Source organism: Lepisma saccharinum, chromosome 8, assembly GCF_977018435.1.
Source record: "Lepisma saccharinum chromosome 8, izLepSacc3.1, whole genome shotgun sequence".
NCBI lineage: Eukaryota > Metazoa > Arthropoda > Insecta > Zygentoma > Lepismatidae > Lepisma > Lepisma saccharinum.
The window spans coordinates 85,874,044-85,898,580 of NC_139236.1; the positions used below are offsets into that span (position 1 = coordinate 85,874,044).

Here is a 24,537-nt window from a genome sequence, read left to right on the forward strand (position 1 = left end):
GTTACAAGCAGTTACATGAAATTTTCAAAAAAATGTAGGATTCCTTGTAACAAAATCGTTTCTCCTCCTGTATTTATTTTAGTAAATGTGATTGTTGCTCTATGTATTGTTTCGTGCGCCCTCTATTGGATGTTGCTGGAATTTTGTTATTTTGATAATGATATTAACAGTTATTAGAATATCTAAAATCTACATCCACCTTTTGATATATTAGCAAAACGCTTTAATGGTTTGTGACCAAGTTCCACCAAGACGATTCATTGATTTTGTTTATTACACTTGGCTTTTCTGCTTCTTATGGCTAATCGCGAAGATAAGGATGGATGAGTAATGATTAGGGCTAGGAGCCCTGGGCCTTGAAGACAATGCTACACCTGATATTAGTCCCAGTTAGAACCAGGAAACATAGGATTTATTTTGCATTGCTTTGCTTTTTCCGGCCTTTTTTGGGTTTTTATTTTTTATTTCATATTTTTTGGGTGATCAACATCGGAGCCCTACTGATGATATTATGACATTGATGACGGAAAACTCACAGAGAACAACCATGCCTTGGCCGGGATATGCAATATGTAGAGATAAACGACTCCAAAATTTACTTCCAACTTGACACATCTAACCTGGACTATTTTAGTTAAAATCATGTAAAAGAAATATTTAGTTTCTTAAAATTTCTTAATATGTTATATTTATGGTAAGATTTTGTTCGAAATTACCTTATTTTTACTAGAAACACCAGTTCGAACATCATAAAGAAATTATTAATTTTAAAGATTCGTTACTAACCCGGTAGAACCTACAGTAAGTTATTTGCACAAACCTTCCGAAATCATAATCCTAAGCTCATGTTGTTCACTGAACAAGAATACAAATCATTCGATAATAATTCATTGGTATTGTGTTTTTTATATAGATCACATTAGACTTTAATATTTTCGAAATAATTATTACACTTTTTGGCATCGCAGTTACATAGTAAGATATGACATGTCTTAAGTTACCATCATAGCAATAATCCTGAGCTATATTTACATAATTTTATGGTATTTTTTTGTGACGATTGTTTTAAACCTGAATAATTATGCTGCAACTCATCCTTGATCGTAACCTGCACTGTCAAAATTCGTCGACAATTTATTATCAGAATGTTCGTTCCTATTCTACGGGAATACTAACTGCCCTATCCAACCGAATTGGGGATGTATTTATTGAGTATTAACATTGCTTTAAATTCGTTCATAGAAGTTTACAATGCCAATCAACATGACTTCAATAAAAGTAAATTTACGTAAAACACACAGCAAAAGCTACTGGTCGTTCACCGTAACTTCATTCTGTGCTATTTTTCACCGTATATTTAACAACACTGAATCCAATTTCTCATTTGCCAATACCGTATACGACAACAAGTTATTTATAATGTATTGTAGAACTGTTGTACATTGTTTATTATTTTCGTCAGGGGTGCAAATTGAAAAAGAATTGCACTAAAACACCTAAAATTTGATATTAAAATAACGAGCTTATGGTACTGCCACCAGGGACCACTGAACTCAAGCAAATGAAGCCTTGATTGTCATATGTTTACGACGTCGTTTGTTCTGGTTTCTTGAGATAGTGTTTTTTCGATGAAATCACTGGATTTTTGCGGCAATAACACTGGCATCGACCTAAAAATTACGGTCAAATGTTTGCACTACAACACCTTTCCCTCTGTCACTTTTATGTCCTTAAAGTTCACCTATTCTTTCTACTCTTGATATTGTTGATCACAGTTTTGAATTAAACTATTACCTCAGAAATGTTTTTACATGAAACACATGCTTACAATAGATCCTTTGTGAAAACTACGGTGTCGACATGATCGTATCTTCTGTATGCTCCACTATCGCGCTCTGGTCGTTTCTTCATATCCTCAACTGTCCCATTCACAATAGGCTGGCTTACTTTAGCTTCTTCTGCATCTGAATCTCTGTGTAGGATTCCATTACCATTCACAATGGACTGGGAAGGAAATGCTTTGGCGACAGGAAGAGGAATGCTGCTGCCACCCTTCTTATCAGTTCCCGTCGACTCTGATGTCGTGTTTGTTTTCCTTTGTATGGCGGGTGAAATACTGGAACCCTCAGCAGCTGTTGCCAGGAGCCTAGATTTTTCCGTTGCGATGGGAATTTTTGGTCGTCTCTGATTCAGAGTTGAGTTCTTTGAATCGTTCGAGCTCTTAGCAGAATTCATTGGTCCATGAATTTGTGAAATTTCCTTTTCATGAACTCTTACGATCTCAGGTGGTTTGATATTAGGTTCATTTTGGGTTTGTGTGGGTTTGGTTGAGTTGCTTCGAACTGGTGGTGGCGGTGGAGCTTTATTAGAATTGAGGCGATTTTTGGTTATCGCACTTGGACTTCTCGAGGCATTAATAATAGCTTCTCTTGGGAAAGGCTTGGGTAGTTGGCTTTGAAATGTTGTACTCGGGTTTACAAACTTTGGTACTTTTGACGGTCTTCCACGTGAAGAATCTGTGCTTGATGTCTTTGGCTTCAAATTTAAAGTGTCAAGCTGTGGATATTTATTCTCCATTACTTTGCTGTCATTTGTTGACTCCGCAACCTCATCAGTTTGGCTAGAATCTGTAGAATCTTCAGGGGTAGTACTGGGAAACTCTTTCCTGCTGGACGCCTCAACTTCATCAGTTTGGCTAAGGTTTGGAGAATGTTCATGAGGACTGGTAGATTCTTTCATCTTAGAATTCTCATTTTCATCAGTTTGGCTAAGGTTTGGAGAACCTTCAGGGATAGTACTGGTTAATGCTTCCTTGTTAGACTCTTCTTCAACATTAACAGTTCGGTTAGAATTTGTAGAATCTTCAGGAGCAGTAGTGGATAATTCTTCCTTGCTAGGATCTTCGATTTCATCCTGTTGGCTAGGATTTGGTGTATCTTCAGGAGGAATAGTGGTTAATTCTTTCCTCTTGGTTTCTTCAACTTCATGAGTTTTGCTAAGGTTTTGGGAATTATCAGGAAGAGAACTGTTTAATAATGATTTCCTGCTGTCAACCCTAGGACTATGTGGTGGAGTGTCGTATAGACTTTCACTTGATTTGGCTGAAACTGGAAGAAAGTCTTTCACGACAGCATCCGGCGTAGCTTCCTTCTCTATATTAGGAACTTCTCTATCGATGGCAATATCTACCAAAGAATTCTTATTTCCATCTAGTACGTTGACAGCAGAGTAATAAATACTGGGCGAAGAATCAAGAGGAATGTCATTATTGGATTTCTCCACATCAAGTTTCTTTATGGAGCTAAGTGGTCGTGGAGTTACCTTTGGAATCATGTCGACTATAACTGGTGACTTGGATGGGTCATATGACGTTGGGCGAATCGGACTTCTAGGAGCTTCGTCCATCGTCCTACTCAGTGCCTGGAGCTCTGTAAATTCTGGAACGGACTTCCTTATCATTTTCTTGTCTCTTGGTAGTGTAAGGGTGTATGTTTCAGGTGAGAATGGCTGAGGTAGTTCCATTGATCCTTCTCTACTTGAATCTCCTTCTTCTACCTTAATGCTTGGGTTCGATTCTGAAGGAGTTGGTGGTGGAGTGGAAGGTAATACAAGTGATGTTCCACTTTTACGATTATCAACTTTCTCTGGCGATATGTTGAATTCAAACTTACCTCCTGGCTTGAAGGTTGTCATTCTGGGACTGTGAGCTCTAACCTGGAAAGGGTCGATGCTGGCATCGTCCGCTAATAATTTATTTTCAATAGTCTTTTCCTTATCAAATGGCGAGAATAGTGCGTCGAATTGTGCGTCGAATTGAGGAGGATTTTCTGAATTATTGTCAACTTCAGTTATTGCCTCTTCTGCCTTTGAATCCACACCACTTGCAATTTCCTTATCGCCTTCAGATTCCATTATTGTTTTTTCTTCTTTGACCTCTGATTTGTCATGATCTCCAACTGCGTTGTTCTGAGCCCCTATGATTGTTGGTTCAGGATCCTTGGATAATGGCTTATCTTCCAAGGTACTGTTTCTGCTCGAGGTTGGTTCAGATTTCTTCGGGATTTCAGAAATTCCCGATTCTACTTCTTTGTTTTCGTACGGATCACGTCCAAGTGTTGGAACTTTTCTGCACTTGACATCATTTTCTACGTCTTGGTTGGCGATGCCGTTTGCTATAAGTACATCCTCAGTATATTTATGTTTATCTGCGATCTCTGGATCTGCCTTTTTGGCATCTAAAACTCCTAATTCACTTGGTAGAAGAGGTTTTTCTTTGTATTCGAGAGCTTCATTCACATTCTGTGCAATGATTTCACTTGATGTTCCTTTTGGACCTACATCGGAACTCTGAAATTCGTTTTCTTTCATTGGAATTTCTGTTTTTGCATGAGGGATATCATGAACAATAATCTCCCTCTTTCTAATATCGCCGTTGGTGTCATCTTTTATCTCTTGCTCTTCCATGTAATTTGATCCGTTCTCAGGTTTCTTTTCAGAGTCGTTTGGTACAGACGTTTTGCCTTCCTCATCAGATACATTCTTCGATCCATATTCTTGAGGTTCACTCTCATCAAAATCTTCATACTGCCTTTCTTTTCCTGCCAAATTTTCTGGTTCTGTTGAAACCATTATAATGGGTGCTTTGAAGTTTTCGTCAGGTCTCTTGCAAGATTTTTCTGTTTCATTCGTGTATGTGTCGTTCAGAAGTGGATTTTTCACGTCGTTTTCTTCTTTCGATCCGTCGTCTTCATTGTCCTTGTTGTTCTTTTCTTTCTTTCTGCCTTTCACGTAAGCAGTTCCCAGGATGACCACAAAAAGAGCGATAATTACGCCGAGTACAACAAAGGAAATTGCTCGCTCAGTATTTTGACCTTCCTGAGTGGTTTCATTTGGAGACATGGTGTTCTCCTTAACGTCTTCTTCCAACAGTCGGTTCTCATTATCGAATGCAAACACGTGGCCTATTTTCTGCACGCTAATGGTTGTCGTTTCTACACCCCCAGTTGCTGTAATTACATCACTTTTGGTTGGAATGGCACTGTCATCAAAGAAAAATGATTTATCCACGAACACGTCCAGTGGAACATTTTCAACATCGGCGTCATCTATTGCACCTGACCCTGATTCCCCTTCGTCTTCGAATTCTAATGCGTTTCTCTTTGCAACAGAATGTTTACTCAGCTCATCAACGTCAACAAATTCTCCGTCATAGTCTATGGGACTCTTCTGGGTTTCTCTTGTACCTAATTTCATCGTTCTGGCATTCTTGTGAGGGTGTTTCCCTTTGTGTGTTTCATCAGTTCTTTTCAAGTGATTTCTATTGCTTTTCATTTTGGAGTGCGTGCTCTCAAGTATATTGCCGTCTTGTTGGTTTTCAACACGCATGCGTAGGGGATTCTGAAGTATGTATTCCTCTACGTTCATTCCTTTTGTTGTTTCCCTTTCTACATCTTCTGACAAGTCGTTTAGATCTACTATAAATATTTCGGTAGATGACAACTTCTTGTCCTTTTCCTTCTGTCGTGTTAGTGAGTGGACGTCTTTGGATTTCTCTCCATGTGAACAAGAATGTTGGTGGATGTCATTCCAAGATTTTCTAAGTCCCTTCACTGGATCTGTACACATTACTGGCTCGCTCGTGGTTATGTCCTGACCATGTAGATACTTCCGCGCAGTTAAGAGGTGACAGTCGCATTTCCAAGGATTGTTGATCAGGTTCAGATTCTGAAGTTCTCTGTTCTCTGCGAAATGTTTGGGATCTATTCTGTGAAGCATGTTCCCACTAATGTCCAAGAAGTTTATTTTCTTCAGGGCTTGGAACACCTCAAGATCCAGCTTTCTGATTTTGTTGCCTGACAAATCTAGTCGCTTCAGTTGTTGAAAATGACTGAGGGATGATGGAGGGATGGTTTTGAAGTTGCATAATGCCAAGTCTAGTTCCTCCAAAACGGGTGCGGAGGGTAGGAAAGCTCGGTTCTTGTGTAGAGGTGTCAAAGGGTTACCTGTTAACTTAAGTTTCCGCAATTGGGTATTGTTCTGGAAGAGATCAGGAGATAAAGTGGATATTAGATTGAAGGCCAGGTTCACCACTCTTAAGTGACGTAGCCCGTTGAAAGCTGAAGGTTCAATTTCGTTGATTTTGGCGTGAGACAAGTGTAATGCTCTTAGGTTCGAAGTGCCCAGAAGTTGAAACTGGTCGTTGTCTAGTACTCCGGAAGGCACCTCCTGAAGCTCTAGAATTTCTAGATCCTCTGGAAGAGCGGTGACGATGTTGACGCTGTTGCAAACAGCTTTTGGGTGGTTGTGTGCATTCCTGAAGCAGTTGCACTCCATCGAACATACCATGTCGTTCGTCGCTCTGCTGGCTACTGTTGAAATGATGCAGAATATCAAGGTAAGTTCAGCAACTGTTTTCCACATCGTGATTCTTCTTCTGACTACCTCAGCATTTGTGAACGTAACTAGTTTCTCCTGAAAATAATAAAAGTAATAAGTTATATGGCGATTGCAACTATCACGAATTTATTTTACTTAACAATAACTGTTTTAATTCTGGCGTGTCTTGTTTTTCGAAAAAATATCATCATCTTAAAATGTGAATTTACACTCATAGTTAGTTCAAATGCTCTTAAATAATATAAAACTGGAGACGTTGCAAATGTTAAGATTTTTATTGTTGAAATTTATTTTAATGGCAAAAATTACTATAACTTAAATTTCAGTGTCGTATTTATTAATATCACAAAGTGAGAGAAATAGTACACTTGCGTGCAAAGAAATAGACCCACCTCACACTTTTGACATAAAATATTTGTTCTTACTTTTTCTTCCAACTGTTTGGAGCCACATAAAGTGTTTATCCAAATGGAAGCGTCTAATTCTACTTATACGTAGATAAAGTTCAGTAATAAATACGTATGATGTTATTCAATTTAATAACATTTTATGTGAAATGTGTGAGTTGGGTCTATTTCATTGCACACAAATATAGTGAATTTATAGTTATAACAAACAAAAATATGAATATAGCCTATTAATATCATTCAAAAGTTATTGTATATTGTACGAAGATTGTAATATATCACAAACAACATAAAACATGTCCAATATGAACAAACAATTGAAGAGAAATAAACAGTAAGAAGTAAAATGTGGAGGGAACATCGTCAAAAGATCTCTCGGTCTTTCTCAGCCAACCAATATCTTATCTTCCTGGTTCTTTCTCTTTTTCAATTTCGTATTCAGCCCTTACTTTCCTTAATATCTGTTTCCGATAGCCCTTTTGTTTCTGTTTCATTTTTCTAGCCTTCCTTTCTCTCTTCCCCATTATCCTTCTTTTTGCTTTTTTCATGGTCCTTTCATTTTCGCTTTAAGTGTATCATTCTGTCCCTTTTGGCATTCTTCTTTATCTCTTCTTGTTTTTGCCTTTGTCTTTATCTTATATTCATCTTGTCTGTTTGTTTTTCTCATTCCTAGTCTTCCTGTGCATTTTTCTGCGTTTCGTTTTGTCTCTCTCCTGATTTCGCACCCTGCACCCTGTCTTCTGTTCTCTGCTTCTTGGGTAATTTTTATTTCCACTATTTACATTCATTTCATCACGCCACCTACCCCGCCCTCAAGCAGATATCTAGTCTTCCAAGTGTGCCAGATTATTCTAGAATTGTGTAACTTTCTCACGTAGTCATTATCTACCTGTTTTAATCCACGATGGCGCCGTGTTGACAGTATCGCTATTGAATCCCTTTAAGGGGACCTACAAGGCCGCTTATACTGGGATTTCTCTCGGTACCTCGGCTATTCGAAGCACATTCCACAGCTGAGTAACAAATACAACGAAATGAAGTGAGGCATGTGCCTACAGCAACAAATAAAGGTGTAAATTAACTCCAGTATGCTGAGGAACATCCTTTCGAGATAAGGTATCCGTACCAAAGAAGGTTAATTTTCATCCCTATGAGGAATTAATTATCTCCATCCCCTCCTCCCCGAACTTGCAACACAGCTTTCAGGATATACTGTTTACATGTGCATGTTTTATTTGTGACAACCTAAGTAGCATTTACAAGGAAGGATTATCAATCTAATTTTTGTATTTGGAATTTCATCACACATGGATGTCAAAGGAGGGGGGACAAGGTTGAAGTGGTGAAGATTTTACTATACACAAATAATAGAACTCTTGAAGTGATGAAGGTTTTAAGAGAATCCCTGAACTGGTGATGATTTCAGAATACACAAATAGATAATTCCTGATTAAGGTCTCAGGATACACAAATAAAGGGATTCTTAATGTGGTGAAAATTTCAGACTACACAAATAAGAAAATAAGATACATCCTTAAGTGGCCAGGATTTCAGAATACGAGAATTCCTGATTAACATTTCAGGATACACAAATAATAAAACTCCTCAAGTGGTGAAGATTTCATAATGAACAAGTAAGATAATTCCTGAGGTGGTAAAGACATCAGGATACAAAAATAAGACAACCCCTGAAGTTGTGCAGTTTTCAGGATATGCAAATAAGAGAATTCCATAAGATTTCAGAATACACAAATAGGAGAACCTTTGAAGTGGTGAAGATTTCTTGATGAACAAGTAAGAGAATTCCTGAAGCATTGAACATTTCAGGATATAGATGTGATGTCCAAAATTTCTGGATGGTGAAAATGAAATAGTATACTTGGCAGGTGAAGATGAAACCAGTGTACTTACCTGGGATCTCCTACGCCAAAAAGAAACCCTGCTGAATATGATAACTTATCTGTACATAGACTACTGTAGCATATATTGCTGATAAAACATGCCATGTCAAATGGAATAAATTTGCAAATGATTACAAAGTTGGCCTATATCTCTCAGATATTATGTGCTTTAGGAGGGGAAGGGTTAGTAATGGATGTTGTAATCAAGGCGTGACAAGATAGCAACAGTTTTTTAAATGTTCTGTTGAAGTAGACTGATTACTTGAGAGAAATATAATCCAGAGAAAACTCTGCCCCTCTTTTATGATGCAGCAATGAAGTTGTACAGTCAAGGACAAAACTGGGTTTTAGCGATCTTGTTGCAAGCCAGGGGTGCTCGCAAGGGAAATTTGGGTGGGGAGGACAAAATTGTATAGTTTAGCTACTAATTCTATATATCTTAACACAAAAGGGGGGGTCGTTTCATTTGATTGACTTGTTAATGATTTTTAGTTATGATTATGATGTACAGTTTTTGGTACTATTATAGTATGGGGGTGACATCTATAAATCATATATTTCGCACTTTTTTGCATTGCTAACGTACTATTTTGGAATGCGGAACATTTCCTAAGGTGAAATAATGCATTTCTAACTAAGATAATTTCTTATTTCTTACATTTACGAGTACTTACTGTTACTTGTTATTTCGCTTCTGTAACACATTATGGCGGGCGATAGCGTACTGGTTCAGGGCGCGTTGTGCTGGTGCTTTGTCGATTTATACAGTGTTGCAACTTCGTTCACCGGAAAATACCTACTTTCGTGCCCGGATTTGAAATTATGCTAGTACCTCACAAACCATGCTAGTACCTCATAAACCATTGATGTTAGCCCCACAAACCATTGACGTTAGCCCCAAAAACCATTTTCCGAAAGGTTAGGTTAGGTTAAGTTAGGTTAAGCAAGCATAGTTAAAAAAAAAATACTCGAAACGTCATGTTCTAGTGAAAACGCGCCGAGTTTGAAACACTAACTACGGGGTTATGTCATCTTAACACACGGAACATTGTGCTCTCATGCAGAAAGCAAATGGCGGCAGCAGAAACAGCGTGTCAGGCAGAGATTTTCGCAGAAAACATGTATTCGCATTAAAATGGATCAAAACTACATTCACGAACATCCACAACGCTACAGAAAATGATTTCCATAAGTACTTTCTCCTGTAAATTTGAAGAAATCCGTCACCCCTATACAATAATGTTACCAGTTGTTCTATGGGTTATACGGACGATGGGGTTGAAATGAAACAAGAGCAACCTTGGAAGAGCAAGGTTAGTCAAGCAGACAAACTGTTAAGAATAAGGTTCAGTACACTAACAGTGGCAGTGAGCCTGAACAGTTTTGTACGTTTTATGTTGGTAAACATGAAAGTAAGCCGTGCTTTTTTATCCTGTAGTATTTTAATTCCAACTGCCATGAAAGGTTACGAATGTTGGACGCCTTTCGATTGTTGCCATCTCGGCAGTGATATAGTTCCGAGCATAGGCGCCGACTCCATGGGGCTTAGGAAGGCTCGAGCCCCCCCCCCCCCCCAGTGTTAACGACGTGGGGGCAGAGCCGCCAAAATAATTTTGCTTAAGAGGATCTAATGTATTATTTTGCTTCTCTTGTAAAGTTTACTCTGAATTGTGCCACATGAACTTAACTTTAAATACACATTTGAAATTTTCTAGACCATCAACTTTGGGGGGTGGGGGGGGCTATGACCAGAGACAGCAAAACACATGACATATTACTATACACTAAGTATGTAATTATGAGTATTGTTAATTTGTTTTACTAAAAAGAGTTTCAAAAGACGATATGCATGAACTAGGGTAGTGGATGGGACGTTCGGGCTACAAATGGCTCTCACATGACATTCAGAACGAGATCATTGATATATTAGGGAGATCTGTTTTGCGTTCCGTGGTAGCAGATATTAAAAGTCGGGAATATTTTGCTATTATGGTTGACGAAACTTGTGACATATCCATCCGTTGACAATTAATATTCTGCATTCGAACTGTGAATTAAAAAATTGAAATTTTTGAGGAATTCATGAGCTTTTATTAGGGGTGTGCGGGACAGAATTTTCTTCGTCGGGACGGGAAATGTTCGAAATTTCCCGAAGCTCAGAAAATCTCGAATTCTACACGTCATTTTCACTTTAAGTGATTTCTGGATTAAAAACTAACAATTTACGATAAATTCCAGAAATTGACAATGCAGAAAACGTCGAGAATTAACGACATTTTATAATGAGCATTCGTTATTTCCCGACTGCTCGGGATCCCGCACACCCCTAGCTTTTAGGGCCTCCCCGATGGCGCAGTGGTAGCGTCGTTACCTTGTAATCAAGGGGTCCCGGATTCGATACGCGGTGGAGGCACAAGTGATTCGGATCCCACTTTAACTGTAGGTCCAGTCCCGATTAACCTTTCTGTGCATAAAGTGGACTTAAAACAACCCCTAGCTTTTATGAGATTCCGAACACAGAGGCCAAAACTTAAGAAAGGGAGAGAGTGAGACATTCATTAATTTATTTCAGTGATCAGAGCCCCCCCCCCCCCAATAATTTTCACAAGTCGGCGCTCATAGTTCCGAGTCGGCTAGCAATTTCCGACATGCGGACTTCAGTTTTAGTGTTGGATGATATCAGGAACGATTTGTTTCACTTGTGTGTTCCTCTAATCCGACTGACTGGATAATTGTAAAATATTCCACGAAAATGCTTTCACCTTAGCATCCAGAGAAGACATAATTGGAAGCAGAGTTCCAAAAGTTAGCTCTTTCTCGCAAGTTACAAGATTTCAAGTTAACAATTGAAGTTTCGTAAAGTAACTGTTCAATCAACTGTCGATAACGTTACTTCTATTGCAAGAAAGTAATTTTTTGTTACTTTCAAAAGCAGCTAGTTACTGTTGGAATTCTTCGTAAAAGATAACTGTTACTTTTAACTGCGTTACTAGTAGCTAGTTACTTCCAAACACTGCTGTACAGTGTTCTTGTCCACTGCTCGTTCAGAAAGTAGATTTAAGTAGCTACAGGTGCACCGACGAAGATTGAAGATGATTTATATTAGTTAAAGGTGGGATGGGACCAATGAAATGTATGCACACCGTACATCAGTGTAAACCAGACTTCTTAACACTAGGGATGCCACTAATAAAGGGGCTCCTCCCCCTTCTCCTCGAAATATTCTTAGCCCAATCAAATAGCCTAGATGCGACTTTTCCATCATTTAGAGTACAAGAAGAATGAAAGTGGATTAAGATTCATTGATATGGTTCATTTTACTTCGCTTTCTGCTACTTTTGGATAATCGCTGAGTGATATGATGAAGGGTCACTCATAAAGAACCTCCATGCCCAGACGGGATTCGAACCCGTGACCTCTGGCATCGTAGTGTGGTGTGATAACCACTGCGCTACGAAGGTAGACAATGGGTGGTAATCAATGATGTGCATCTACGCGTAAACAACGATAGTCTACATTCTACACGTATACAATTTTATACACGTAGATGACGTAATCTATGTAAACAACATGGCGAAAGGTGAAAACTCAGCAAAGGGCGCCCTGGAATTAAAAGAAAATTCTACTGCGTATCAGTTGCTGATGTGTGAGGAGAACGTTTCATACTCTTTCTTCCAAATTCATACAATTTCTCACCTAGGAAGGAACCTAAAATAGGAAATATTCTAGTGTTTTATGGGGAAAAGACCACTCTTGCCTCACGACTGCCATCTGTTGTTGTTTCTTGCATACTATTTATCTTCCTCCATAGTTGATAATAGAAAAGAAGAGAAATTTTCTTGTAAATAGGATTCTTTTCATTTCGTTAGGAACCAATACAGTTGAAATTGTCACTTTCCTTTCATGAAACCCTTGCAAATATTAATTGTAATGCACTTTAGATTGTCTACGTAGTCTATGTAAACTACAACCTAATGTAATCTACGCGTAGATTACGTGTAGACAACGTATGTAGACGTAAACTTATAGTCTACGGCACATCACTGGTGGTAATTTATCACTATATTTATCACTGATAAATAATGGATAGAAAGTGAGGGAGAAAGAAAGGCCTAGGACGAAAGAAAGAAGCCAAGAGGAAATAAATCGTGAAGAAGAAAAGATAAAAGACAAAGAACAAGGTACAATCTTGGCAGCCATGACCACCGAAACAGCCAGTGACCTCCCATGTCCAACTTGATGATGCAACCGTGATAAAAATAAACAATATCACGTTATGTGGTGTCAATCACTCTCCCAGATATCGACAAAAAGCAATCAAGATACTTGTAACTTTGAGTGTTCTAATATGGTGTTGCGTATCGGTTTCAGCACATGGAAATTATCTACGTTGCTCTAACAGTTTCTTTTAGATACGGACAGATGGCGCGAATGAAGAACGTAATGAATTGTAGAGAATAGTTTTTTATTCGCTTCTCTACTTGGTAGATCGAATATGTCATATTTAATATAAATAATGTTCTAACAAGATTTATATTTTCAGAAAACCGATTTGCTGAAGAATTAACATGTAGTAATGGTTTATGAAAAGTCACATTGTAAGAACACTGTATTATACTATTACCCGTTATCGGTAGACAATACTAGCTGGAAGCAGGGTCGTGTGCTGGCACAACCAGCTCCCACCAAAGCCAAAACTAAATGCTAACCCTGCCCATCCTAACTTTACAATTCCGCTTAGTCATAATAATGCATATGTGGTTGGTTAGGAGGGCCAGGTTTGGAGCTCTTAGAATTTAGTTTTGGCGTGTGTGTCCCACATACGGCCCCCACTGTTTGGTGGTCCAAGATAGGCCCTTTCCCGCCCTCGAAGATATCATATTTTCTTTTATAAAGTCCTGGTACATGTTATTCTATGTGCAGTCTGTATAGCGTCTGACTGTCACTCGAAAGACAGGTTCGATTCCCCGGGGTGGGAATTTTTCCAGCAATGTCCTCCTTGAAGTAACTCTGGGTTTCACCCAGCCTCTAACAAAATGCATACCTGAGAGATTAAGGCGGACGGAGCGTGGTGCTGATTACATCACCTGCACGATGCCATAGATATAGAATAGGTGTGGTTCCAACCTTCATACTTCCCTATGGGCCTGCATGGCTTTGACATGATGAGAACCAACCCCCGTGGCGGAGTGGTTACCACATCTCGCTGTGACGCAGGGGTTTCGGATTTGAATCCTGGCTTGGGCATGGGTGTTCCTTGCTAGTGTCCCTTCATCATATCACCTATCGTCATCTTAGCGATTAGCCAAAAGTGGCAGAAAAGCGAAGTAAAATAAACCAAAACACAACCAATTTAACAGAATAAAGTCATATTACAGCCTGAATCATACTGTACTGCACTGCAAAGAAGAGAAAACCCCTGGCAAACTCGCGGACTAAAGTTGACAGTCGTTTGTTTTCTCCTCTCGGATGATTCAAGGCTCCGTGGCAGAGCATTAGCAATTCAGAAGTCCCAAGTTCGAACACTAGTTAAGGCATGAATACATCATTGTGTTTGTCCCTTCAGTTCTTCAATCATCCTTGTTGTCGCGATTAAGCCAGGAGGCAGCAAAGCTTTTAGGTGGTGAATGTTTCATTGTGAGTGTCGCTTCATCATATTCTTACATATTCTTCTCATCATTCATCTAGTCGAAACTGGCAGAAAATCGACACAAATTAAGAAAAATCCTAGATTCGATTCCACACACCCCCCCCTACCACTGCTTTCACAATTCGGTATGCTAACCATTACACCACGAAGGCCTGCCGTTTATCAGTTTTGTTAAGGGCTTTACTGATAAGGAGGTGATTCCGACATTCTCGTTGGTAAGGATGACGTAATTCTGCGACGTTAGATAGTTTGGTTGGTAACTTCTCTTTTCTGCCGCTTTGCGCATGAGGGTTGATTGACGATGGACGAATGGACACTCACGAAGAACACCCATGCTGAGGCCGAGATTCGAACCCGGGACTCCTGGTGCCCTAGCCCGGGGGTCGCCACAGATAATATCTAGTTGGCAAATAACGCCAAAGTGATGACGTATTGTACCATTAAACTATAACAAACTTCACAACTAAAGAAACCCCAACCTAATTAATGTATCGAAATGACACAACCAATAGTTACCTGTGGAAAATGGCGTCTGGCTGTTCCTAGGACGTCCTAAAATGTCTTCGAACTGACAGAACCTCATCCACAATAGCACCAATACACTACAAACACAATTTCTTCTAATTCCGTGCTCAAATCGTCCTAAAGATGAACATGGGGCGGTGGATGACTATACGCACCTCACAATAGATAGTGCTGAAAGTAATACTAACATTCCGGACACCTTGAAGCCGGCTGATAAGACTTCAAGCATTAAAAAAAAAGAACTTGATAAGAGTGATCAAAGGTAACGTTCGTACGTGGGATGGTGTATGTACAAATGCTCTCCCCCACCTCCTTATGGCAGGAAAGACTGTCATTTCTGAGTGGGTTGTGTTTTCTTGGGTGTGATAGGAAACACACTATAACTTCGAAGAACCAGCGGAAAAGGTGTGACTGTGCTTTTTGCATTCTTTATATATATATATATATCTTTGTCCCTCTTTCTCTCCCTCTATAACACCCCTCTCACCCCATTTCTCTTCCCCTCTGCTTCTGTTGTCTCCCCTTCTCCTCACTTCTCTACCATCTTTCCCTCTTATTTCTCTCTCCTCTCTCTTCTTCCCCCTCATACCACCTCTCTATATCATATTGTTTCAGTCTCTCCATATCTCTTTTCCTTCCCATATCTCCATGTTCTCTCCCACGTCTCCTTCGTTCTCCCCCTCCCCCTCTCCCCTTCTCGCTATTTCTATCTTCCCTTCCCTATTCCCCTCTCCTCTCTGCCCTCCCTCTCTTTCCCCTCCTCGCTATTTCTATCTTCCCTTTCCTATTTCTACTCTCCGGTCTACTCTCCCTGTCTTTCCCCTCCTCGCTATTTCTATCTTCTCTTTCCTATTTCCCCTCTCCTCTCTACTTTCCTTGTCTTTCCCCTCCTTGCTATTTCTATCTTCCTTTTCCTATTCTCCCTCTCCTATCTACCCTCCCTCTCTTTCCCCTCCTCGCTATTTCTATATTCCCTTTCCTATTTCTACTCTCCTGTCTACTCTCCCTGTCTTTCCCCTCCTCGCTATTTCTATCTTCCCTTTCCTATTTCTACTCTCCTCTCTACCCTCCCTCTCTTTCCCCTCCTCGCTATTTCTATCTTCCCTTTCCTATTTCTACTCTCCTGTCTACTCTCCCTGTCTTTCCCCTCCTCGCTATTTCTATATTCCCTTTCCTATTTCCCCTCTCCTCTCTACTTTCCTTGTCTTTCCCCTCCTTGCTATTTCTATCTTCCTTTTCCTATTCTCCCTCTCCTATTTACCCTCCCTCTCTTTCCCCTCCTCGCTATTTCTATATTCCCTTTCCTATTCCCCCTCTCCTCTCTACCCTCCCTCTCTTTCCCCTCCTCGCTATTTCTATCTTCCCTTTACTATTTCCCCTCTCCTCTCTACCCCCCGTCTTTCCCCTCCTTCTCTCCGTCTGTTTCCCCTTTCCCAGCCTCTTATTCTTTCCTCTCCCTGTATCCCTATTCCTTTTCTTATTTCTCCATTCTCCCTATCTCTCTCCATCTTTCACACACTGTTCATGTGGATACGAATTTTTGTTACTTGGCGTCGCTTTTCTTCCACTTCTGGCTTATCGCGACGATGCGGGTGAGTGGAGAATTGAAGAAAGGGCACTCGCAATGAGCATACAGGTTGAACGATTGATTGAGTTGGAGTTTTAAGTCCACTTTATGCACAGTAAAGCTAATCGGGACTGGACCTAAATTTAAAGTGGGATCCGAATCACTACGTGCCTCCACCAGGTATAGAAACCGGAAACCCTTCATTACAAGGCGGACCAGGACGGGGTTCAAGCGCGCTGTGATAACTACTCTCCCACGAACAAAAGCACAGGGTTCATATGAATTACTCTTATACATTGAGCCAAGTACGCTGAGTGGTTCACTCATGATCTTACCACGGAAGGTTTGAAGTTCGAGTCCTGACTTTGGTATGGTTGTTCTTTTAAGATCATCTCTTCATCAATTTCCTCTAATCATCATTCATCCTAGGATATTCCTCCACGTCATTATAGTGGTCTAAATAGCCTACAGTGTTGAAACAGCGTTTTCTGTAAAATTAAAATATTAATCATTTCATCCCCAAAGTTGGGATTACCCAAAGTAGCATTAAAAGGGTTATAAGTTAAGAAAAATGCGTATACGTGGACACGAGTCCTCCCCGATGGCATAGTGGTAACGTCGTCGCCTTGTAATTACTGTGTCTCGGGTTTGATACCCGGTGAAGGCTCATAGTGGTGTGGATCCCACTTTAAACTGTAGGTTCAATCCCGATTAGCTTTCTGTGCATAAAGTGGACTTAAAACAACAAGCAAGAGGTGGACACGGGTACGGTTCGAGGTGTTCTGTATGCCCCATTTACCTCTTTATTCTGATCGCGACGAGGAGGATGGTCCGACGATTTGATGACGCCAGAGCGTAGCTAGTCTGCAAAATGGGAGTCCAAAGTGTTCTACGTGGAAGGAAGGTTGACATTTTGGTGACACCATGGGCACACGAAGGGTGGGGCCAGGGGGCTCTTGTCCCCCCCCCCAGAGATTTCTGGAAAGAGTTAATGTAATTTGAAAGGTTAAGTTGTAGAGTTTTTTTTATAACAAATAGTATTGTTTTCTGTGACTTACAGGCCGTAAGTTACAGCAACTATTATTATTATTATTAGAAATAGGGTTACATTTAAGCTTACAGTCTAAGCAGCTTTTTGTCCTAAATGGATAAATGTTAAGTATATAGTTATGCAAATTGTATATAGATATACAGAAAGTATATATGGAAAGTACAATTGTATGTAATTTTAAAAAAAAACATTAGTAGTAGTAATGTAATAATAATAATACCAAACAACAAAAATAAAAACTAACAGCAGTAATAATATTATTATTAATAATAATAATAAAAGTTTCTGTGGCTTGACTGCCTCCGTGAGAAAAAATCCTGCGGGCCCCCCTTGGGTCAAACTTTGCACCCCTCAAACTAACTAGAATCTAATACTAGAACACAAAACCTATATAATTTTTACCCTTACACTAATAGATTGTAAATTCGTAAGCACACTATATTGAAAGCAACAAAAATTGGGTGACTTTGTAATATTCAACAACATATTCTGGTTCTGATAATTCTTTATTTGATGTAATCCTTTCACAGGCAACCTGGGTCAATAACCATCAACAGATACTTCGATTACACCATATTAAATCATATTGTCTATGAAGCTGGTTTTAGCCAACGTAACAATGCAAACCATACGTAAAGACTAGATGTTTAACTTTCGGCAATAAATAGTTTTATTGGAACGCTAATTACATTAATAAATCAGATTTTCACTTAGATTCTAGTGTGTACTTCCATTCACTTCACAAGAAATCGATTAGACGTTTTTGCAGCTATCACTGTTTGTTTAAATATAGGCTTAGCATTTTGATTAGATAAAAGTTGTAGGAGTGGTCAACAGGGATAGTTATTTTCTTGCATATGTTGGAATTCTGATTTTGTGTCCATCTTGTGACAAAATCCACAATTATAAAAATATCTGTCTTCAGTTCCAGTACATCTTACTTTAAGGCTGCACTAAAGGCAATTTTGCATTATCTTTTCAATAACAGATGGCGTAACTGTGGCATGAAAAGCGAGTGCCATGTTGCCGGATCTACGCGTGAATATAATAAAGTTAGATACGTACAGTTTGGTACAGTTCACTGTATGTGATGATGGAAGATGACGTCATGTTGGTTAGCGAGTATGTTGTTTGATATTTCGAGCACAATTGGTATAACTTAGATTGCCACTGTTGTGAACGAAGTATTTAATTTTAATGTATACAAAAGGAAACAAAAAGTTTCAACTACTTGTATTGTTCTCATTAGTAATTAGTTATGACTTGTTGCCTTTAATTCCCAGTCAACTTGTCAGAAATTACTGTCCCTCTGAAAGTTCAAGTTATTAATCTATATAATCTAGAAAGTGATGCTATTGATCATCCGTGGTACGGAATATGTATTTGCTCATCTACTCCGAAAATGTAGATTTCTGTGAAATTCTAACTCTATCTTGATGCCTGTAGATCCCTAGAAAAGGGCGATATAAAACCTTTAAATTAAAATATATTGCGCCGCTAATTCCTTAACCCTTTACGCAGTATACATACACTTCCCTCCAGTACCTTTATTCATTGTTTGTTGTTTAATCAGGAATAAAAAAATGCAAGCAGAGTTGTTCCTTACGATATTATTTGCAATCATACACGTATTTACAGTGAATACAGTGCCTTTTCTCTCGCCACAGAATAATTAGTATTCTGTTGCTGGCCAATGTTTTGTTAGATAATTTCTATATAATGAGCTCTGTCTAGCCGATAGTTTTGCATGAATATCATTATTTAGAACAGTTTCTAAATAATAATTCATGAATATTAACCTTGGATATGATGATGATATCCTCTGACGTCACTTTCTTTGAATGTCTTGTTCGAGGTTTATTTGATTGTATACAGTTATGTTGCCCTATAGAAATATTACACAAGAGTGTCTTGCCGATGTAGTAGTGGCATCATCACACATTTCATCAATCACTAAGGATTTCCCAAAATGAAATAAATTGCACTATAAAAACGATAGTTTGCTCAGAAAACAATAGCTAAGAATGATTCACTTTCATATATTTCTTCTATTTTTGAAGCAGTTTGATACGGGTCCGGTTTTTGCTCCAACTATCGTAAATTAAGAAACAGATGTGTGGCCTCTTTCTGTTCTTTTACTTCCCCTCCCCTTCAGAGGTGTCACCACTTTGGAAATGAAATGACATATCTTTAGTCAATATATTATTAATATATTTTGTGTACTTCCTGCAGATAGATATTATTATTATTATTTTTATGTAGTTTACTGCTGTGTGTGTGGTGTGTGAAGTTTATATATGTAATATTATTATTCATTGACAATAGTTAGGTGTCAGAACAGCCCCAGGCTGAACCTCACACGCTTAATAAATATATTATTAAGTTGGTAATTGTCATTGTTTTTAAATTATAAAGTTTTGCAAAAGTTGCCACCATGTCCCAGTTTCATAATGTGGTTACTTGAGGATATTGGGGTAGTGAAGTCATTGAAATGTGATCGTAATTGTTTTTCCTGTTGTAGTATTCTGGATACTGGTACTCACATGTTGCCAGTTGGTTTGAAAAATGTTGGTCATGAGTTAGGGATTTTATCCGCATATCTTGGTGACACTTCTGGCAAGGGAAAACCATTATGTAAGGCACTGACTCGATTGGTGGATACTGAAATGTGTTCATAGGAATGGCAAGTGGATATCTGTCATAGTCGTCATAGTACCACAATGAGGCTGGGGTTGGGACTTCGGACCCGTCGATGGTATCTTCAATGGTGGTTGTAGCGGTGGTGCTACTGTGCGATTCTGATACCACCGTTGGTATTCTTCTGTAACTTACTTTCGACACCACACGCGGTACACTTCTTGATCTGACCTTCACTCGTGACGCAAGATAGGCACCTTTTACCTTTGCACATCGACACTTACTGATGAACACCAATATCAGTATGAGGAAAAGGACACCACAAAATGAAGCCAATACATACAGCAGGACTTCGTTGAAACTCGCAGTAACTGTTTCTACAGTGCACTCAGTCTTAGGGTTAGCCTTCTGCATCACATCCCCATACTTTTCCATGACAACCCCATACTTCTCATCACACAGTGGAACTTCATCAGAGAGAAGAAGGTGCTCTAACTTCGGAAGACCTTCCAGAGAATCCTCGAGTTCTTTTGCGTGCAACAAATTTCCACTAAGGTCCAAGGTCTGCAAGTCCCTCATCTCCGTGAAGGTAGATGCGGACAGACTGGTCAACTCACAGTTAGGCAACTTCAGCGTGACCAGGGAAAGGATATCAAGGAAGGGCTTATCGGTAGGGATATGCAGGAGAACATTAGAGCTAAGGTCCAGCTCGAACAACTTCTTATTGTGAGCGAACATATGGACGCCGAGTTTCTTGATCTTGTTGAACGACAAATCCAAACTTTCCAAGTCCTTCAGAGGCGCGAACGTTCCTTGCTCTATTTCTTCCATTGAATTGTGACTCAAGTCTAACTTCTTAACGCGATGAAATTCCAGGAAAGTGTTGTTACGAAGGATATGAATGCTATTGAATCGTAGCCACACAACCGTCACCTTATCCCTATATTCTGGAGGGATGACATCTAGCGACGTTCCATTGCAGTAGCCCTTCAGGACACCTCCATGAGCTTTGACAATCTTGCAAGTATTGCAAAGCAGAAATTGAGAGCAAAATAGGGCAACAATCCCAATTTTCAACAGTCCTTTGTCCATTTTAGTTTTCTGAATTCTTTTTCCACGACATTCGAAACCTGTAACGAGAAAATATATTTTGAGTAACTTCTTATTCAAAGTATCAAATTTTACAAATAAAGCAGTACTTTTTTTTAAGAACCATATGAATTTTTCTCCTTTGACAATGTCAAATAAACCAAATCAAATCAAAGCATGTCGGCGTTTTGGAAAGCGTGTTTGTATTATACGTGATTCAAAAATTGCACTGGTGTTAGTGATGCAATGAACTGTGATTTCACGATCACAGGTTAAATTGTGATTGCCAGTAGCTGATCACCGTGATTTCTGTGATGTTGATTTTTGTGGCTTCTACAGCGTTGTTCACAACTGGATTTGTTCAGAGATTTACGATTCGGAAATCGGTGAAGCAAGGTAGCGCATAACAGTAGAGAAAGGGAGTTGGCGGAGCAAAGCAATGCTCTCTCTTTCAAACGGAGTCATTTTAGTTTAAGCTCCCTCCACCTCACTCTCACAAAGTCTTCGAAGGGTGACCAGCTCTGGGTGTGAGGGAGGGATATAGTTAGGTATATGTAATAATATAAAGTAACGGAAACATTATAACATCCTGGTATTGTATACTGCATTGGTAAGATTCAACTTCAAACTCTTGATCCAGTTCCGAATAGCCTATCTGTGCATAAAATGAATTTTTAGTAAATTGATGAGTATTGTTTTAAGTCAGCTTTATGTACAGATTGGAACTACAGTTTATACCTCAGGAGGTTTATCCTGGTACCGCTTCCGCCACTCGGTTGTCTGTCGTCTGCTGGAATACCTTGGCAGATATCACGTGAGTTTTTTCACCCACTGAGAGGAGCGCTGGAGACAGCACGTGCTTTGTTCTGTGCCAACCAGAGCTCGTCTTTCTCTTTAAGAGGGGGATTTGAACATTTGGTTGCCACATTCACAGTAAAGGGAAGGAAGAAGAAAGCCACACAATGGGACAAGGTATTTCAGAGGGCTAGCGGAAAAGAATGTGCTCTTTTAGGGCTTGCATAGCCCATCGATATTATTTACTAGCCCTTTTTGAAACATTTTGTAACAACAATTTTGCACGAAACATGCCTGATTTAACAACTTCCACAAGAATACTATTTCCTGTACCGAACATGAAAGTGAGCCGTACTTTTTCTCTCTTTAGTCTTTTAATTTCAACTGCCATGAAAGGTTTCGAATGTCATGCGCCTTTCGATTGTTGGATATCTCGGCCAGTGGTAAACAATGCCTGGTGTTTTCTTTCAGTTTTAGTGTTGGATGATTTCAGGCACGATTAATTTCTCTTGTATGTGTTCCTGTGCTACGACTGACTGGATAATTGTAAAATACTGTTAGTTTTCGTTGTCTAAAGCTTATTTCGAAAATTTAATTTTCAAAAAATGAAATCAAATTACCCACATTCAAAAAAAAATCAATAACTGCGTGTTTAGCCAAACTATATTTGTGTGTATATTGGGGGGGGGGGGGTTATGATGAACAATTCTTTTGGGGGGATGCGTCCATGGCCTTTGGGGGGGGATGGGCACCCCTGTCCCTATCAGCTATACGAAGGAGGCAGATTTTCTGGTGTGGGTGGGCTACTGGGTGGCTTTCAAAGATTTGGGTGGCCCATGACTTCATAGTAAAATTCTATATTGCGATATTCGCGTTTTTACGTTATCCAAACAAGGATTTATTATCACATACTAGGAAGTTTAAATACTGAATTAGAAACAACATAGGATATACAAATTCAAAGCTGACATAGCTTATGTGATGTATAAAAAATAAACGTATTATACTGCAGACCTCAATAGTTCAAGAATTTATCGAAATCAGAGATCCCGGATTCGAATTTAAAAGATTTGACGTTTTCAATGCTGTCCTTATCACGAAATTTGCCTTAACATCTTGACAGGGTGAGACACTTGGTGGACTTGATCCACGCTGTCCCACCATTGGCGTCGCTCCTGCAGCTGTCGAATTCAATTTACAAGAACTATCAATGAGCAACTACTGTACTCTTCACCGACACTTTTACTATGTATAATTCCAAGAAACATTCCCTTGAGATAAGAAAGAATTCACCACCATTACATACCTGAAAACAAAATGGCGTCTTATCAACTTCCTGGCTTCCTTTAAAATGAGTGCTCTTGAATGTGATTCTAACCCACTTGCTATAGAAACAAACACTTAACAAGAAATTCGTCTGTGGTTATTTCAATAGTATTGAAGCGCTAGTAATATCTACATTAGATTGTAAAGTAGCTTGCACAACGCATTTAATACTTCGTGAGTTTTCCTTGAAGAAGATAAAGATTCAAAGATAAGATAGCTCGAAGACAAGTTAGAACTGCAAAATCGCAATGTACCCCCACGGGCATTACGAAGCCTGGCATATTGAATTTCATGTCTTGTACAGACATTTTATTGAAATTTTAGTGAATCATGATGGTGTGAACGGCACTGCGATATGTACCGGGTGGTCAGAATTAAAGTTGCCCAACTCAGAGCCCTCTGTAGCCTGTTTGAGGCATCGTAGAACTCTGAAATTTGGTGAATCAACTATGCAGACCATGGGGCAGAGGATGGCGATAAAAAAAATTGTTCAATTTTCCGCCACCAGGTTGAAATGTGGCGCTGAACTTCCATGATGGATTGTGTAATGACGTAAACTGCTCCAATTGGTTATGGGTTTGCCTTTACCTTGCAATCTTGCAATAAACGAGAGATTATTTTCTCGCAACTTTCAGCCACTAACAAATGTCTTTCTAATTAATAACTAAGCTAAATCACTTAACGTTAGTGCTGAACAAAAGTTCGGAAGTGATCACCATGCCATTAAATGAGAAAGAACGTGCATTGCTGGTGACGTTGTTTTATCAGAACGGTAGTAATAGTGCATGCACTGCGAGGTTATTGAACACTGCTGTACTGGCAGAAACCAACAATAAAGATTTGTACACCTGACTTATGTTTTTCAATATTCATTATTACAGCGCCACATTTCAACCTGGTGGCGGAAAATTTAACTATTTTTATCGCCATCCTCTTTCCCATGGTCTACACAGTGGATTCACCAAATTTCAGAGACAGACTTCTACGATGCCTCAAACAGGCTACAGAGTGCTCTGAGTTGGGTAACTTTAATTCTGGCCACCCGGTATATATTGCAGCAAGGACAAGACAGGCACTATTGTTTGAACAGTAAATGCTTATTTATACTTTGTCCCGGGAATCTGTGGAGCTTGGCCGCGCATAACGGTAGAGAATGGTAGAAAGCGAGTGGATGGAGGGAAGTAGTACGCGCT

At 39.4% G+C, this 24,537-nt stretch overlaps 1 protein-coding gene across 1 annotated transcript; it reads right to left on the reverse strand.

The window, feature by feature from the left end:
* Window positions 1-349: 349 nt before the first annotated feature.
* Window positions 350-23,475, reverse strand: LOC145991882 (uncharacterized). The gene is made up of 3 exons (XM_083127917.1): window positions 23,325-23,475; window positions 19,958-21,264; window positions 350-6,471 (listed from the first exon to the last, which is right to left on the reverse strand). Exons 2-3 carry the CDS (start codon window positions 21,224-21,226, stop codon window positions 1,825-1,827), a joined length of 5,916 nt encoding a protein of 1,971 aa, XP_082984043.1. The 5' UTR covers window positions 21,227-21,264; window positions 23,325-23,475; the 3' UTR covers window positions 350-1,824.
* Between the last annotated feature and the right edge of the window lie 1,062 nt (window positions 23,476-24,537).